The following is a 19,252-nucleotide window of genomic DNA, read 5'->3' as shown; positions in this document are numbered from 1 at the left end:
TTAAAGGAGAGGGAGGGGGCACCTAGGTGGCGCAGTGCATGGAGCTCGCGCCCTGGAGTCACGAGGACTTGAGTTCAAATTTAACCTCAGACACTTGACACTTCCTAGCTGTGTGATCCCGGGCGTGTCACTTAACTCCGCTTGCCTAGCAATTCTTTTTCATCCATACGGATAGGAATCTTACCAGATTCAGCCCAATACTGTCTAGTCTGTCAAAGCCCTTTTGGATCTGTCCTTCCCAATTTGATGTCAGCTGTAAATCTGATAAAATTGCACAGTTACTTCATCCGAGCCACTGATAAGGGTGTTAACTGAGGCAAGACCAAGCCGGCCGCCCGGGCTGCTGCTCCACTGGGCGACTCCTGCAGTGTTGAAATTGAATCATCAACTACGACTCTTCGAGGCTGGCCATCTAACCCATTTGGAATCTGACTGCATTATTAAATTAATTAATTTATTATTATTAAATAAAATTGTGTCCCAAAGGAGTGGCAGTTATCTACAACCACTTCAATTTATAAAAAAGGATAATGGAACTTGTCCTTCAACCGGGCAACGCCACGGGTAAGGTTTATGCCTCTGTCCTGTTTAAAGGATTCAACAATTAGATGACGAGAAATGTGTGCATCACGGGAATCGGGAGGGTTTCATGCCTACTGATAGCTGCCGCAAATATAAATTTCTTATTGCAGTTCATCTTGGATGAAGCCAACTATAAAAGGCAAATGTGCGGGGTGGCCTGACTCGACCTTACGGACACATTTGGCGGAGTTCCACACACGACGATCTAGTGAGCGTTAAAATGGGCCGGTTTGCACGCGGAGGCCGATCGGTACTAGGGCACTAGGACAGTAGGCGCAGCCGTGGAGAGAGTGCCGGACCTGGAGTCAGAGTTAGTCGTTTTGGACAATAAGGAATACACTGGCACTTTAATCCCTTTGAAAATAGGTGCTCTGTCTTCTAATCGTCCTGGGCAGGCAAAAAACTGAGAAATATCAGACAGTTTGTCAGAATCCGGCTCAGGAAGGCTACACACTGCAACCTGCTGATAGTAGGAACACTAGACAGAGGGGCTCCAGATCATGATGTTGTGTTATCCAGATTAAAGATCAGTCTGTGCTCACCTGGTGAGGAAGTTAATGGCCCAAGACTTCATCAGATGGAGCAGAGACATATATACATGGCTTATCAGGCAATACATAAAACACTCTGGAGATCAATAGTGAGAAGCAGCTGTTTTCTCCTTAATTTCTATACAATCTTTACCCAATCAGTTATCTATCCATTTTCTCTACAAGAATAATACAATTTATCAAAAGCTTTGCTAAAATCTAAGTAAACTATACTGACAATATTCCCTTCCTCTCCCAGTTTAGTAGGCAGCTAGATGACATAGTGGATAGAGTTGCAGGTCTGGAGTCAGAAGACTCACCTTCTGAGTTCAAATCAGACCTCAGGCAGTTACTAGCAGTGTGACCCTGGGCAAGTCACTTAACCCTGTATGCCTCAGTTTCCTCATCTGCAAAATGAGCTGAAGAAGGAAATGGTAAACCACTCCTGGTGGCTTGATCTACATCAAGTACGTAAGGTATTCTCTTATTATGGCCTTATTTCTCTTAGGTATCAACTCTCCTAGAGATAGATTTCCATTCTATCATTTGGAGTGTAAAGTTCATTCTCTTTTGCAGAACAAAGCAGAAGTGAGGTAAGAAATGAGAAACTCTGCCTTCTCCCTGGGCTCTAGGCTCTAGGCTCACTCTCCCATATTCCACCTGCACTTTGAGGTGAGGTCCCCAGTGCACCACCCAGCTACGTCCACCCCCAGAGTTCTGGGGGAGACCCCGAAGGGTTGGAGGTATCATTCTTGCTATCTCTCACAAGCCCCCACCAGTGTGCTTCCCCTCATTGATTGTCATGTGATATCACTTAGCTAGATTTAATTAGCTTCTAAAAATGGGTATTTACTAAGATGATATAGCGAAAACAATTGATATAAAACACCTCCTTCCCCCCCAAAAAAAAAAATTAGACACATTCTCCTGCCAGTAAATATAGAGTCATGGGAAAAGTGGGCTGAAGCTTAGAGAGCCTATGTTGCAAAGAAGTAATTCAGCAGTTCCCAGTTGCTGGAAGTCCTTCCTGGGATACTCCTGGATCTCCGCTTAGGTATGTGCCAGCTTTCTGCTAAGTTTTTTATAGTCTTGAAGCTGCCTTTCCCCAGCATGTCTAGTTTGGTTTTGGCTCCCAATGCACTCACTGCCACCCACTGCTGCTGTCCTGGGGATATCGCTGGGATGCTGATGAGAAAAATCTCTCATGCCTCCAAGCTTCTGAAGGTCATACTTCAGTCCAGGTAGGGGAATGGAGGGTCATCTTCATCACCCACCCAGCCACCCCAACTAATTCTCTCTCAGGGGCTTGGCTGGAAGTACTACTCTCTCCTTGCTCTAGATTGGAATTTCTTGGGTTCTGAACCAGTCTGCTAGTTATTTTTTTCTTTTTATTTTAAATAACAGGGCCATTCCAAAACACTTCTTGTGTGGCATCATTATACTTCGTCCAATAGCCTTCACTTTATCCAAATTAATCAAGGACTTTTTACACATCTAGTTAATGTCTTTGATTGGTTGATTCAATACAAAAGTTCAAGCTTTCTGTGATTATTGAGGCAGGGGTATGGTTCACTCCTCTTAAATCTCGTCATTCATCCCATGGAGCAAAGGTTTCATTTCTTCTAGTATTTCTCCCTAAGAAACGATACCAGTGGAGTATGGTCCCAGCAACAGACCAGATGTTTTTGATCAGCAGACGAGCTACTTGATATTTTTTGTTTTTTTCTCCTATCAACCCATGTTTGATCATTGTTTTAAACAAATAAACTTTATCTAGTTTATATCCTTGTCTGAAGAGAAGAAAATTTGACAAGTTTATAAATTGAACAGTCACCATAAGGTAGAATAAGAGATTTGATTCAGGCAATTAAGCCCTTAAGAAGATACCTTGAGGGGAAGCTAGGAAGTGCAGTGGATAGAACACCAGCTCTGGAGTCAGGAGTTCAAATCTGGCCTCAAAGACTTGACACTTAATAGCTGTGTGACCCTGGGGAAGTCACTTAACCCCATTACCTAGCAAAAAAAAAATAAACAGGAAATAAGAGGGGTTGGGAAAGGCTTCCTATAAAACACAGGATTTTGGATGGAATTTAAAGGAAGCAGGGTCTGGCCAGAGAAAATGCCCAGAGCTGAGGGAGGAGTGTTTTGTTCATGGAACACCCGGTATCACTGAATTAAAGAGCACTTGTCAGGAAGTACGGTGTAAGAAGACCCAACCTTGTTATTTCTACATCCATGACCCCTTCACTTGCATACCCAGCAAGCCCAGACTCTCATCTCCTCTTGCCTGAACTATTTCAACAGCCTCCAAATTGGTCTCCTTTATCCAATTCATCTACCACTAGCCACCAAAGGGATTTTCTTGAAGGGCTTTGCAAAGCATCCATGTCACTTTTGTGCTTAAAAAAAACTCCCTACTGCTGGGGCAGCCAGGTGGCACAGTGGATAGAGCAGTGACCGTGAAGTCAGAAGGACCTGAGTTCAAATCCAGCCTCAGACCAAACACTTGACGCTTACTAGCTGTGTGACCCTGGGCAAGTTACTTAACCTCAATTGCCTGAAAGAAAAAAAAATCCCTATTGCCACTAGAACCAAATATAGACTTTTCTGTTTGTCATTTAAAGCCCTTCACAACCTGAGATCAACCTACCTTTCAAGATTTATTACCCATTACTCCCCTTCACAAACTGTGCTCTAGCCAAATGATTCTTGTTGCTATTTGCCATGCAATTTCCTTATCTTTGCACAGTCTGTCCTCCAAGGCTGCCATCCTCCACCCTACTCCCCATTCCCAGTCTCACTCTAGTGCCACCTCCTACATGAGGCCTTTCCTGACCTTTCCCGGCTCCAACAAATTTGCATGTACTTTGTACAAATTCGTGTGTGCCTTTATATGTGTACGTTATTTCTCTCTCGTTCAGTCACTTTGCTGGTGTCAGACTTTTTGTGACTTCTGGTATTCTTGGCAAAGATGAAGTGGTTTGCCATTTCCTTCTCTGGCTCATTTTAGAGAAGGAACTGAGGCAAACAGGGTTAAGCGACTTGCCCAGGATCACACAGCTAGTAACTGTCTGAAGCAGGATTTTAACTCAGGAATAAGTCTTCTTGATTCCAAGCCCAGTCATCTATCCACTGAGCCACCTAGCTGCCCTATTTCTCCCCAATGTTAATTGGGGGGGGGGGTCCAAGCAAGAGCTGGATAATTCCTGTCTTGGTTATTTCCTGTACCCAGTAGTGTTTAGAGCATGGTTGTCCCTTACAAATGCTTAACTAACAAATCGAGGTAAATACCTCAATTGTACTAGACCTCATCTAAGGTAAAGATGTTGTAATACAAAGGTGGTAGTTCTCAACAGAGTAGTTACCCCATCCTCACCCCCAATGGCCAAAGTGAAAAGGTTTGTATCTGAGCCAATCAGAGAGATATTGGTATCCAAGTCTAAGCGATACTGGTTCTTTAGGCAGAAACATCCCTAAGATAGAAATTTTTATCAAGGCTTACTAGATTAGCTTCCCATAGGATTCTCCAATTCTCTGATTTCCTACTTGACCATCAACTGTATTTTTTTTCTTTTAATTTGGTGGAGTGGACTTGCCAGAAGTATCTTGTGAAAATAACCAGTACTAGTAATCAGGCACATGTGCTATAATAACTGAACACTGTTTTATATAATCAGTTTCTGGTGAGTTTGGTTAGCTCTGAATCAGTTCTCCAGAGCCAGCCTGATTACCTTTGAACACCTGTGAACCCACAGGGCTGAGAATTAGACTGTTCCCATGACAGCCCCAGCAAAACACAAACATCCCACTGAGAGAGAGAGAGAGAGAGAGAGAGAGAGAGAGAGAGAGAGAGAGAGAGACAGACAGACAGAGAGAGAGAGAGAGAGAGAGAGAGAGAGACAGAGACGGAGACAGAGAGACAGACAGAGAGTGTGTGTGTGTGTGTGTGTGTGTGTGTGAAAAACAGGTATAATCATTCAAATGACAAGCACAATAATCATGGCCAAACATAGCTATTTATTCATTTTTTTTTTCTCTTATAAACAGCATTCAGTTTCTTACTGGGAAAAAAATCCTATTTAAATACCTCCTCAGATCATTACATACCACAATCTGTATATATTATTTACATCTCTCAAATAAAACATGTTATGAATTTTTCTGACATTCATTTTTTCCCTCTCTTTTAAAATCAAAATGATGCACTGGTATAACCTAAGATAATAATCATTAACAACTACACACTGAAGTCAGATTGGCACAGTCAGCTTACAAGTTCTCATAATGCATTTCATATTTTACATCTATTTTTTCTTCAAGCTGCTTTAACATAAAGTGGATATGACTCTCTCCATGACAACAGGGAACATGTCCTCATAGGTTTTATAATTGTCTAACACACTGTAAACATAACATGTTATGTTCAAATAAGAATGATCTTGCATTTGTAGTATTCTTGCTACTTTCACCTAAAGAAATTTTCATTTATTCAGAAACTGCCATTTGCATTGACTACATTCTTCTCTCGTCCCAGATTCTGGGAGCTAGTGGTAACAGAATAAACACACCCTCGGAACACAGGAAGAATTCAAACAGAAGCATTCCCTGGACGACAGTGCTCCCTGAATCCTAGAGTTGGACATGTACAAAAATAACAAACTACAGTTAATGGATGTTTTCTTAAAAATCTCCTAAAAGTACAATAATCTATGAAGAGTAATTTTAAGAGAAAGCATTCTTAAAGTGAAAATGCACTTCCTGAAATTAACTTTGAGACATTCAGAAGAACTGCATTTCAGCAATAGGAGAAAACATGTGCAGACCAAGAATCACCCAGTCGAAGAGTTCAATGTCAGTTCTCTTTTAGGAGAAATAAGCATTGTCTTACAGAGTAACAACAAAACAAAACAAAACACCACGGCATCACTAACAGTCTTATCCATCAGAGGTTGGTACTTCAGTGATGCATGTTTTTAAGAGCTCTTAAATAGAACCCAAACAAGCCATCTTTAGAAAAATCAGTAAGGATGTGAATTATCTCTTCCAACACGATATCCAAAACCTTCGTATCAATCATACTTCAGCTCCACCAAGAATGTTGGCTATCGTGACTGGAGGAGAGGAGGGGGAAGAGAGGTACTGAAAATTAATAGCAGCACATAGGCAACTTACCTGGAGAAAAAAGAGAAAGTGGAAGAATACATTAAGGTCAGTCAGTGCCTGCAGTTTCTGTCTTATGGAAGTGAAATTTTCTGAGTTCTCCTTTGGGCCATATGGAGAAAAGGAACTCTGAGACGTGGACTACTGGACGTTCCGAACTGTGCTACCTTTTCTCCCTCCTAAGCTATTAACATTACTTCAGCTACCAGTGACAGCCTTATGTAGTTTTGTACTTCCTAAAGGAATTCACATCCCTGACTTGACAGTCTTACAAAATATAGACTGATCTGTGTTCAGAATTCCTGTTCCATTTCTATCACGTAAACCTCCTCTTCAATCATGAGTTCACCTCGAAAAATTGCCATCCAAAACTCACAGGACAAACCTAGCGGTAGCTAAAAGACAATGATCCCCGTCCTGTATTTTAAGATTACCACACAAAACTCTGATATTTAATGTTAAAAAAAAAACAAACACTGAGAATCCCCTTATCATATACAGAAATCTAGAACTGTTTCAAAGGATCAATTTGTTTACAGATCCAGTTTAGTTTCAAAACAAGTTGGATTTGATTTTTATGTGCCCAGGTTTTCAAAGAATAACTACATGTATGGTCCACATCTTTCACAAAAGTTATCCAAAAGTAAAAGCAGTAAGTATAATAAAAAGCAGGAGTGCTGTGTAGATTAAAGCTTCAAACTCAACTAAAAGTACAATGTTTATGTAATGGGCTTCTCACATACAATGACCTCCAGTATTTTATTACTGTTTTGTGTGAATGAGGACATTACAGGAACTAATGAGCAACAGCAAGTGTATTTCTTCTGGACTCCTTTGCCTCAACCATGAGGGTATTTGGTCATACCAGTTCCTAATCAAAACTGTCCCACAGTGTCAAATAGGATGTATGGTCCTTATGGTACAAGTCCTTGAATGCCAAAGTCCCTGGGAACTTGTTTTTATGATGCAGGACCAGAAGATAATAGAATGCCTTTTTTTTTTTAAAGAAAAACAAATATTAGCAAAATATCTATCGTCAAACAAGGTTAAGTGCACTTGTCAGGCTCTACAATGATTCAAATGATCCTGTCATTGTTGAAAACCATCTTGGGAACTCAAGTTGCCTTCAGAACCTGTAACAGTCTTTTGAGCACCATTCATGTTCACATGTCTTTGTCTTAAATTTAAGGATGGATGTCATCTTAGGGAGCAGCCAAAAGTCATCCAGAAGGTAAGCAGGATCAATAACTAAGAATTAAGCTGGATGATACTACTTTTAGTTCAAATGAAGGTGTGGTTATAATGTAATTAACATAAGGCGATGATACAGATTTTCGGGTGTGGCTGATAAACCGGTTCCGAAGGCAGTTCCAAAGGAGGAATTCCAGACATTTGGAGTGATGGTGGCAGCCTCCCAAAATGAGGAAACACTCATTTGGATGAATACATTATTGCATATAATAGTTTAGATGTTTGGGGTTTTAGAAAAATTAGCCATACACTATTAGATTCCACATATTTTAGGTTCTCACCTCAATAGTCATCGGTGAGCAGAAAAGTATTAAGAACCTGTCTTCTATTGGTACAGCTTTCTAGCAAGCGGGGGTGGGGAGCCAAATAACTTAAGAAAAGCCTAAAGCCAACAGCTAACTGGAACCTCTTGATTTTCAAAACGTCCATGCCATCTCTGTTTCCAGTAGAATAAGTGTGGGGCTGTAGCGCTTAGTTTCTTTGGGTAAACCTGTGATAACCAAAATCCATGCACTTATCCAAACAGCTGCTTCTACCTTTCAGACTTCATACCTATGTTATGACTCAACAGCATGGCTTCTATGAAGATGAAAGGAAAGAGTGCCCTTAAACAGCCAGAGTCAGCGGCACCATCCAGCTAACTAACAGCTTGTCTACACTCCCACAAGTTTCAATCATGAAAATTTTCTATCATGTTAAAACTTAACCAAGGGTATCTAGTCTATGTTTTGGGTTTTTTGTTTTGTTTTGTTTTTAGAGAAACACAGCTGGTAGTATTCTCTTAACCTTTCCATTGGCATTTAAGGGTATACATATTTGAGAACAGTAAAAATGTTTTTGAACTCAGGTCAAGGAAGGAAAAAAACCTGAAAAACAGAGACCTCTAAGTTCTGATGGTAAAGCAAAATTTGATGCCAACACAGATTTTACCTCTCGTGGAAAAAAACCCAGTATTAAACAATTTATCTTAAAGTAACGGATTTTATATGTCACGAGAATTTCTACTTTCTAGCCAGATACAAAACCAAGGATATAAGCCAAACCGAGGACCCCTCTACTTAAAACACACAGACAGTAGCAGCATCCTCCAATCCCAATGTCTTTGATGAAAGGAGTACCCAGAGGCAGGTACCTGAGGTTCTGGCACAGTGAGAACAAAAGCCTATCTACAAACACTGGGAAATCAATGTATGCTTATAAACTATTAGCTTAGACTCAGAGAATCATACCCCAGCATAACAGAGCTGCATGAAGTTTATCAGGTGCATTCTGTCTCCACTTGGCTACTGCACGCCTGCTGTCAGGGGTTTACCAAAGGTGAAATGTGATATGGAAGACCACTTGGGTGACCTTGTGCTTTATTTTCCTGTGCAGATGGGATCTCTGTAGATCCCTAAACCACGTGGCACCCAGCTGTTTCTGAATTAACTAATTCAGTTAATATCTATGTGGATAACTATAAGATACTTTTTTTCCCTTAAAGGAGAAGTAGGTATAACAATTGCCTCTTATTGCTTGCTGTGCCATATAAATATTACCAGTCTCTGATGGATGCATCTCTGCCAAGGCATTACTTGTCTACTGCTAACACTCGATAAATGTATGCTGGACCAAGAACAGGAATGGAGCGAAGGCAGTTCTGGATAGCAGTGATGCTAGTGACATCCATCATGTCACTGCTCTGTTCATTAGGAAAGAAACCCAAAGTGCTACTAATCTGAATTATTGTGCAAGAAGGCAGTAGGGAAGGACTGGACTGGGCCAGCTCCCGGAGGCCAGGACTGGCATCAGATCACTGAAAGCTGGGGGTTTTCTTAAGAACAGCTACACCTAAGTGAAAGCTGTTGGCACAATGCACAAAACATTCTGTTTTGTTATAAATTGTTATACAAGGATGGAACTCAATGAAAACTGATTTTACTTTGAAAGTTAGTCACTGTTTTGAATACTTAATTATACCACATAATAGAGACTTTCCTTTCCCACTAGAAACTAGGTGAAGTTAAAAAAAAAAAAGCCAACCTTCAAAAAGGGCCAGAAGCAAGCAATTACAAGAATATGTCATTAAACGTGGTAGTCACTCTTTAGAGACAAACACAACAGCTCCATCCACTAAATGGAAGTGTTGAAAAATAACCAGTACTTCCAAAAACTCTCCTTCAACTCCATTTTTAATGTCTATGCTGAGAGAGTGAAGATGTATTTAATTCTCTAACTAACGGGAGTTGGTTCTAAGTACAAGAGGAGGGTTCTCAGAGACTAGGTTTACAAGGAAATTCATCCTTGTTACTGGTTTCATGGGTCTTTAAGATGGGCCTTTCTTAAATATTATTTAAGTGGAAATATTTTTTATTCTCTTCACAGTGGAAGGAGATTTATGGCTCATTTGGCAACTGGTGAGAAACCTCCCAGAGAGGGCTGGCTGCATCACCTCAGGAGGTGGCAATAAATACTTTATGACCTAAGTGTAGGCACGTGTCTGTATGAGGAGCATGCAGAATGGGAACACATTCTAGTCTCCTCCAGTTTCAACATCACAGACATCAATGGGCGGAAAAATACCTGCTCATAATAGAACTTTCATCATTTGGTGAACAAAGTAACATACAGCAACACCACCATCATTAACATAAATTACTGACAAATGTTATTTCTGGTTGTTGTTGGGTTGGTTTTTTTTTTAAGATCTACATTCACATCTTCAAGAATTCTGTTTCTTCATGTATTAAAAGGTGGAGATCACCAATTTAGGCAAACTATGGCTTTTTAAAAATTAGATAATCTAACAGAAACATTATCATCATCACCAAGCATTGTGGGTAGTGATCAGTCCACTGTGTTCAGCAATGCTCAGTCTACTACATCTGCGCTTCACACCTCAGAAGTGAACCTTCTGCCAAGGCACTTAAGAAGGTAAGTCTTTAATGTTAGGAATGGGCCACAATTTACACCATGTAGAACCCATCCACCAGTAGGGCCAAGCACACAGCATCAGCTAAAAACCTACAAGGAGGTAGACCCCATCTCCACCCCTTCCCCAAATCCCAAAGAAAAACAAAAAACATCCACACCACTGTATGTCTAAGAGAAAAGATTGTGCTCCACCAAACACATAGAGAATGGATCTTGGCTGCCTCTAAAATAACAGAAAAGGTTTTCATTTATTCAGGAGGAAAAAAAATAAAGGAAAATAAACTCAAATAAATCCCCAAACCACCCAACCGAGTAACAACCCCAAATATATTCCTAAGAGCCTGACTTGAAAGCAAGATATGATTGGAACAGCCCTTCATCCTCTCATCTGTCCTTTGAGGTCAGTTTTTCAATCAGTTCTTGGAGTGGAGCAAGTTCTCTTCTGTCAATTAAGTTGAACTCCTATATAACATGAAGACAGAGAAAAGACGAGGTTAACATATTTTATATGTATTTTTATTCTACAGAAATTTTTCATAAATATGGGGTAAGGGACACAGAGGAAACAAGGATAATATCAAGACTGTGAACATAACTGACTAGAAGGATGAAGATACCATTGACAAACCAGGGAAAATTTTTTAAAGAGGGCTGGGTATTGGGGGGGAAAAGACGTTCAGTTTGAAATACTCAATAGGGGGGTAGAGGTGCATGGCTGGTGCTCAAGAATCTCACATGCACAGACACAATTAAACACATGGAAGCTGATTAGATTACCAAGCAAGAGTAGAGTGAAGGAAGAAATGAGGGCCCAAGACAGGGCCTTGGGAAACACTCATGGTTAAGGAACGTGATATAGATGAGCCAGCAGTGCAGACTGAGACAGGTAGGAGAACCGACAGAAAACAGTGTCACAAAAGCCCGGAGAAGAGACTATCCAGAAGGAGACCGGTCAACAGGAGAGAGGGCAAGAAGAATGAGGATCAAAAGACCATGAGATCTGACAACTGAAAAATCAGGTAGCTTTGAAGAAAGCAGCTTCAGTAGAGTGGTGAAGTCAGAAGTCAGATCATTTGAATGATATCCACCTGATTCCTAATGACATAGCTAAAGGTTTTCTAGAATGTGGTACTATAACAGACACACTTGCAGTCATAAAACTGCATAATCAACCTTCACTTATTAAAAAAAAGCCTAAAATGTAGACTGTTGCATTCGCTGTCAGATTTGGTTGCTATAATATCTGGTTTTGCCTGCCTTGGAGGTGCCTTAGGTTATCCACTAAGCACACTGCTCTCACCTTTCCAAGAGGATTCACACATTCTCTGACCTTGGTACATATAAGATGGGACCTTCTAGATCTGTTTTGGACTGCCATGTTGTATGCTAAGAGCCTGTTTTAGGCTAAGAAACAATCAAGTAAACATTTATTAAATGTCTAGTATGTGCCAGGAACTGGGCTAAGGGCTGAGGTCTTTACGGGAAAGTGACCTAGAAAGAATGGCTCAAAATACTCATGGCCATGGAGATGCAGTACTGGGGTGGGGGGAGAACCACAGTACACAGCATCTCTAGATCCTCTATACTGCAAGTCTAAGAGCAAAAAAAGCTTCCCAACTCAACTCACCTGCACGAAAAAAATGAAGTGCTTGAAGGATGTGTTAAGATGGGCTTCCTCCTGCAGCTGGATCACTGGGTCAAAGTGTTGGTGGTAAATATGTGCATACACCCTGAACAGACGCTTCAGGATAGTTTTTGCCACTGACATGAAGTTCTTTGGGAAGGGGACACCTGGGAAATGAAAGCACAGACATCAGTTAATAGTAAATTAGAGGGGCAGCTAGGTGGCACGGCAGATAGAGCACCGGCCCTGAAGTCAGGAGGACCTCAGAGCATATCTGGCCCCAGACCAACACTTGACACTTACTAGCTGTGTGACCCTGGGCAAGTCACTTAACCCCAATAGCCTTAAAAAAAAAAAAGTAAATTAGAACCCAATGTCTAACAGGGGAGGGTAACGTGCATAAACAGAAAAATCCCACTGGTAGCAGCCAAGGGGCAGCATTTTATTTATCTTACTTTACCAATATCACTTTTTTTTAACATAATATTTCCAAATATATCCTTCCACTCATCCCTACTGAGAGAGCCATCCCCTGTAACAGGCAATTTTTTTCAAAACAAATAAAAACACTTTAACAAAACTAATGAGCACCTCAACCAAGCTGGCCAGTCCACCAATCTATTCTCCTAACATTCAAAAATCCATCAAATTAAAAGTGTCAGGTTTTAGTCACCAGGCAACACCGATGACTTAGCCAAGCTGATTACCTTGTTCTTTTCATTAATGTACATCAGCTTTTAGAAGCATGGTCTCAATTACTGGAAATTATAATGCATTGGCTTTAAATAGGTGAAAATCACTTCATCTATTGTACTACCAGTTGCCTCTAAAGAGACTTCCCCTTCTATTAGTTCCTTTTGGATTGTGTTACTGTTACATATAGAAATACTGATGATTTCTTGTGGGTTTATTTTTATTTTGTGTCTAGATACTTGTTTCTTTACTGATTCCTCTGGGTTTTCTAAGGAAGCTATCATTTAATCAGCTAATGGGAATGGTTTAATCTCCTATTTACCTGTGTTTTATGCCATTAATTCCTCTTTTATCTTACTGATGTTGTGTGCATTTATAGAATAATGACAAATACTCTTGTATTTGGCATCCTGAGGTTTTCTAGTATTTCGCCATTGTCAGTAATGTTCACTTTTGGCTTTAGATATATGTTTGCCACTCTATATCTCTGCTTTATAGGGTTTTTTCTATTGCCATTTTTGGAGAAATCTGTATTGTAGTTATTACTGTATTTGATATTCCTTTGTCAATCCATCATGAAAGATACTCAACCTCACAATTTGGAGCCATGGTAAAATGGTATGAATAATTCCCCACCTTGCCATGCAACCTCCTCCACACCAACTATTTTAGGAAAAAGGAAGTGATCCAAGATTACAGCCCATAGAGCAGGGTGGCTCATATAGTCCGATTTCTAGAATAGTGCTTCATCTTTTATCACTACTATTTTTTCCCCTTTTTTTGGGTGAGGCAATCAGGGTTAAGTGACTTGCCCAAGGTCACACAGCTAGTAAGTGTCAAGTGTCTGAGGCCAGATTTGAACTCAGGTCCTCCTGACTCCAAGGCCAGAGCTCTTTTTATCACCACTATTTTTAATACTAACATTTATTTAACACCAGAAATGTACTGATTATAGGGAAACAAGTAGTCAGTTACATTTAGAGTTCCCACTCTTTCCCTCTATTCTATTCCCTCTCTTCTCTACCAGCTAATTTTTTTCATTTCTCTATGATGTCTGTCCAAGAATTAAATGTGATCCCTGCTCAATCAACTAATTCTTCATATCTTCTAGCACATTTACAGGATCATTAACCATTAAGTTAGAAAAATAGAAATAAATCACTGTAGAACCTGCAATAGAGATGATCAAGACACAAGGTCTTACACGGGCGAGCAAATTACATGGCAAGCAAAGGAAATAAGAATGCAAAGTTACTACAAAGAGCCAACAGCTTTCTCTCTAAATATCCCAGAAGCTAAAAATATCACAGGCTGAATGCACATATGCAAATCACAGTAATACAAAGTGGACATTTAAGTCTCCATAGTTGGCAGAGGACTCAAACCCCCCCCCCAAGAGTTAAAGGACTCAAAAAGTGTCTCAAAAATCATAGCTAATCAAGTAGTCAGTAAAAGATCAATGCAAGCATGTGAGATCTTGCTGTTTTGACCTGAATGTGTAGTCATTCAATACCCCCAAACAACTGAAATTAAATCAGAAACATCTTCAGTTTGGTTTGGGGAGAATTTCAATGATAACTGAAGTGAAAGTCAGCCTCTGGCAAATGCATTTGTATAACTACTGAACCCAGGGGTGGAAAACTTCTACCAGCAAAAGTGTTTCTTAAACTTTAGAAAAAGTAGCAAGATCAGATAATCCTGCAGGTCCAATGTAAATGATTTTAATGAGGCTCTTACACTTTTACTTCTCCCTATATCTGGGCTCAGCAGTCTTTTTGGTCAGATTTGTGTTTTCCAGACTACAGGCCATTCACCTACAGCTAGCAGCAAACAGCCAGTGTCCCCCATCGTTCCGTGGATGCAGCCTGCGCTGGGTTCCAGTCAACCTCTTCGGGACCCCCAAGGCAGGGACAGCTCTATGCCCCTGGCCAGCAGGAAGCAGTTTCAGAAGCCAAGATCTTCACCTTTTACCCCAAAAGAATCTGGGTCTCATTTGTTCGAGGGAGGAATGATGAGGATGGGAGCTGGACCCCAAAAAGGAAAAACCCTGGACTTTCCCACAAGGCCTAATATCTGGCACTTGCCTGAGGCTATAATCCTAACAACTAGCTATGCTCAATCTCCCAATTCTGTTACCTAGCCCTCCAAGGTCTATTACCTCCAGATGGCCCCAGGCCACTTCCCACACTTAATCGTATCTAGACTCCATTCTCCCCTGACCCTGTAGTCCAGGTCTCTGGTGTTCTATTACCTCACTGTCACCCCAGTTTACTGACCACTCCCATCCAGATCCTCTCTAGACCTCAACTCCAGTCACCCTAGACTACCTGGCCACTCCTAGATCCCTCCCACAGTCTTTCTGTATATAAGATCCATCTTGGCCGCCATTAAGGTCCTCAGATTCTTAAAATCTAGCCACTGATCAGATTCTTAAAATCTGGCCCACCTGCATTACTGATACAAATGCTTAGATTCCTTAAGAGTCTGCCCAATATGAGGATGTTCTAATAAACCTTGTCTTTGGCTGGGAAAAAAAAATCATAGCCAATAATAGCAACTGTTTGCCTACCAACAAGTCTTTTTTTCTACTTTGTTTTGTTCTTTAAATGAGTTCACTTCCTGAAAGACATGTTACATAAAAAGTCCCCATCTACTACTCTTATGATGACAGTCATTTCTATCATATAAAAGAGCTGTCTTTGAACAGATAACAAATTCATGAATACTTTTTATCTAGAATACCATATGCCTTTTAATGGTACCAATCGAATAATATTAATGAGGAGGGTAGGAAGTTAATTTTTTCTTTAATCTACCTTAAACACATGTAAAAATGTTGTAATCTGAAAACTTAGTGAGAGGCAGCAGGGTATATTTTGAGAGTACTGGAGTCAGAAGATCTGAGTTCAAGCTTGGCCTCTGACATACTAACTGACTGTTACCTAATTTGTTGGTGCTCTAAACAATATAACACCAAACTACAGATGATTTCCTAATCTTCATCAGGAAATGGAATTACTGTACTGTGAATTCTATACACTAATGAAATCACAGGTCCAAACCAAAATACTCTGAACCAACTTTTTCTTAAAAACCTAATAGATTTATAAACTTTACCTTTCAGATTAGGAAGTAGGTTAATATTTCCTTTGGAGTTACTCTACTCTTATCAGTGCAAGCAAAACACCCCCATGAGGCAGGAGAGAAAGAAAGCAGGGAGCAGAAACAAATGAGTGAGGAGAAAGGCAGTGCTCCCATAAGCACAAAGAATTCCACATGACCTCGCAGCATCCAGACTCCACCAGTGATTTTACCTATTTTGGATGGAAATAAAGTCTCATCGTCCAACTGGTCCTGTACCCAGGTCATCAGGTAATCGATATACTTTGGTGCAGAGCACTTAATAGGCTTCTTTATGTTGGTTCCATCTGCCCAATGATACTCATATCTGAATTAGAAAAGACATAAAATGTCAACATACACGTACTTGCTTTAAAAGTAATCCAATCTTCTTCCCCAAATAATCTAAAAAAAAAAATTATCAGGACTGATGTGATCATCTTCATATTCCATTTAGCTTTGGGTTTTTATGGCCAACTGCCATTACTGGGCAGCTGCCGTCATGGTCATGTCAGTCTTTCCACTTCAAGGCCAGGCCTCCCCACCCCCTATTTGTTATTTTCACTCGACTCCCTTTCATTCATATCTCTTAGGTCAGACAATTATATAAATATCAGAGCAGAATGAACTGTTTACTCCCCTGTTCCAAGGTGATTTCTTTCTAAGCTCAGTAGCCTGCTTTACTGAGCTGAAAAGAATTCCTCCCACCTAAGTTAGGTCTTTCCAGCTGGTTTTAAGGTGTTTGTTTTGAGGCATCTGTTGTTGGGTTTAGGGCTTTTGGAGGGATGTGGTAAAGGTATAGATAAGGGAAATAGTTCAACAAACTTTTCTAAAAACCTTTGATATACAAGTGGCCAAAAACAAAACAAAACAAACAAAAAAAACCCCCACTACTGGCAATACAGAAACCTGCAAAGAACTGACTAACTTTAAGAATTATTGTTTTGAAACATGACATTTGAGAATTCAGATGTTTCATTAAGGAATTAATGAAAGCTCAAATTCTACACTGATGTCACTTTCCCAAGACAACGTTTCTACCATCTACTACTAATTTAATATGAATTGGTTAGGAAAGTAATCCAGATACCCTTCTTACTCTACCAAACGAGATCGTTCTATCTTCAAATACCCCATTCCATTATCATAAATTTGAGGTGTACACAACACAAGTACTGCTGGTAAATTACAACCTGAAGAGCTATCAAGTTCATTTTGAGTTCTTCCCCCATTATTTTGAATCCAAAGTATAAAAGCACTGTCTGATATAAATTTGAGGAGGAAGAATTGAGATGTGTATTGCCTAATTAAAATGACATGTCTAATGACTTAATAGAAGTAAAGTATGTAATTCAGAAAAGAGGAAGCTCACCAGAAGATTACTGGGTTAATAGCTTCCTCATATGAGATGACCTGTAAAGTACCTCTCAACCCCAAATTATTTATCCCCAACTCTGGGTGGTGGAAAAGCGTTTTGATCTTCTGAGGGCATAAAGAGCACATCTTTTGCCCATCCACTTCAAATCAATCCTTCCTTTCAGAACCTGCATACCCCTGCCTTCTCCTTTTCATGAGAAATGACCTGTTTAGCTCTGGGCCTCTCCATTTTTCTATGTCCTTTTTAAAAGGAAGGGATAGAAGATGACAACAACAAAAGGAATAGCTTGTGCACACCTTACCCCAAATCATTTTTTAAAAATGACATTATATTGATGAGGGGGGGAACCACAGTGCACAGAGCACTGGGCCTGGAGTCAAGAACACCCAAGTTCAAATCCAGCCTCAGACACCAGCTGTGTGACCCTGGGCAAGTAACTGACCCACAAATTTGCCTCGGTTTTTATCATCTGTAAAATGAGGGAAATAGCATCCGCCTCTCAAAGTCATTCCTGGGTTCAATTAAAACGATATCTGTGAAGCACTTTACAAATTTTAAAGGTGTGGTGTGTGTGTGTGTGTCTGTCTGTCTTTCCTTTCACTCTCTTCATGCTCCACCTACCAAAGCTAGAGATTCTGTGGCTTAAGATTAACAACTTCTGAATCTATCCTCCCTCTCAGTCCCCCCTTCTCTTCTTCTTTTCCTCTTGATTCTCTGAGTATAACGTATTTCTACACCAAACTCCTGATTATGCAAGATAGTAAATTCCATCCCCTTCCTCCCTCTTTCTCCTCTGGTGTATTCCTTTTCCCTTCCCTTTTCTTTTTTCTCTTAAGATCATCAACGTAGGAGCAGCTAGGTGACACAGTGGATAGACCACTGGCCCTGGATTCAGGAGGACCTGAGTTCAAATCTGACCTCAGACTAGCTGTGTGACCCTGGGTAAGTCACTTAACCCCACTGCCTAGCCAAAAAAAAAAAAAAGACCATCAACGTGTTATACAACTGCTCCCAGGTCCTCTCTCTTTTTAATCCCTCCATGACTCTTCACTTTCACCCTTCTGGTCAAAACCAACACAGGCTTCTGCACCTTGGCTTCAGGTCAGGGTGACATATTTACAGGCTCCATGTTTCCTGATCTAGGCCCTCCTGTCCCTGCCCCCATCACACAGCTTTAGGCTCTAGGCTTTTCTGGCTGTGCCCAGCCCTTAGTGTCCACAGGCTTTTGACTGTGTCCTTATTTGGACCTGGGCTGGCAAAATCCACCTTTGGAAACTGTAGTTTCTCCTTGGATTTGTTGATTCTTGGCCTTATGCCTTAAGGGAAAAAAAATCATTGTGGAAATGTTGTGAGGGAGCTGGGCTGTTTTGCTTCCCTTCATCTTGAAGAATGTCTGCATTATCCTACTATCAATAAACTACTGGTACTCTACTAATCTCAGAGGCCAGAGAAGTGATATTTCATAAAAGCATGCTCTCTTTTCTTTATCTGATGACATGTTAAATAATAATAGTTTAAAGAGACAGTCCTAAGACTATCACCAATACTCAAACTGCTATCTATCCACTGGCTTTAATCATTTATGCTACTTGTGACTTAACAGTAAATCATACTACCAAGCCAGATGGATAGGTCAAAACGAAGTCTCTTCTAACATTTAAGGCCAATCTAACAAAAGGAAAAGCAGCCCTATTTTGAAAATACTATAGAAGGGACACCAATGAAAGGCGGAGGGGGAGAGTAACAAGATAAACATAACCTACCTATACGTTCATGTCCACACAAGTAGTTCCAAGGCACAGAAACGTGGCTTCCCAGCTAAATGAGGTTCTTGGAAACCTATTCTCCTTAAGCAGCAGGTGCTTTTTAATTTTCAAAATGCATGACCTGCCCCCAGACCCCAATATATTTAAATGGCAAGAAGAGAAATATCTGTTTTCAGAGATAAACTGAAGATAACTCAAAACACCCACATACAGTGATACTGACAGGACTAACATT

General features: G+C 40.4%; 1 protein-coding gene across 2 annotated transcripts in view; it reads right to left on the bottom strand.

Annotated features, from left to right (window-relative positions):
* Positions 1 to 5,109: 5,109 nt before the first annotated feature.
* MOB1B (MOB kinase activator 1B) overlaps positions 5,110 to 19,252 on the bottom strand; it is a 62,009-nt gene continuing 47,866 nt past the window's right edge. For both annotated transcript variants that reach the window (XM_020988503.2, XM_020988502.2), the window contains exons 4-6: positions 16,068 to 16,201; positions 12,064 to 12,227; positions 5,110 to 10,898 (exon numbers count right to left, since the gene is read on the bottom strand). In XM_020988503.2, coding sequence (XP_020844162.1) covers positions 10,821 to 10,898; positions 12,064 to 12,227; positions 16,068 to 16,201 — 376 coding nt within the window. In that variant the 3' untranslated portion in view covers positions 5,110 to 10,820. The remainder of the gene's footprint in view (positions 10,899 to 12,063; positions 12,228 to 16,067; positions 16,202 to 19,252) is intronic.

This window comes from Phascolarctos cinereus, unplaced genomic scaffold (assembly GCF_003287225.1).
Source record: "Phascolarctos cinereus isolate Bilbo 61053 unplaced genomic scaffold, phaCin_HiC Scaffold_9;HRSCAF=440, whole genome shotgun sequence".
Taxonomy (NCBI): domain Eukaryota; kingdom Metazoa; phylum Chordata; class Mammalia; order Diprotodontia; family Phascolarctidae; genus Phascolarctos; species Phascolarctos cinereus.
This window is presented reverse-complemented; position numbering and strand designations above follow the sequence as displayed.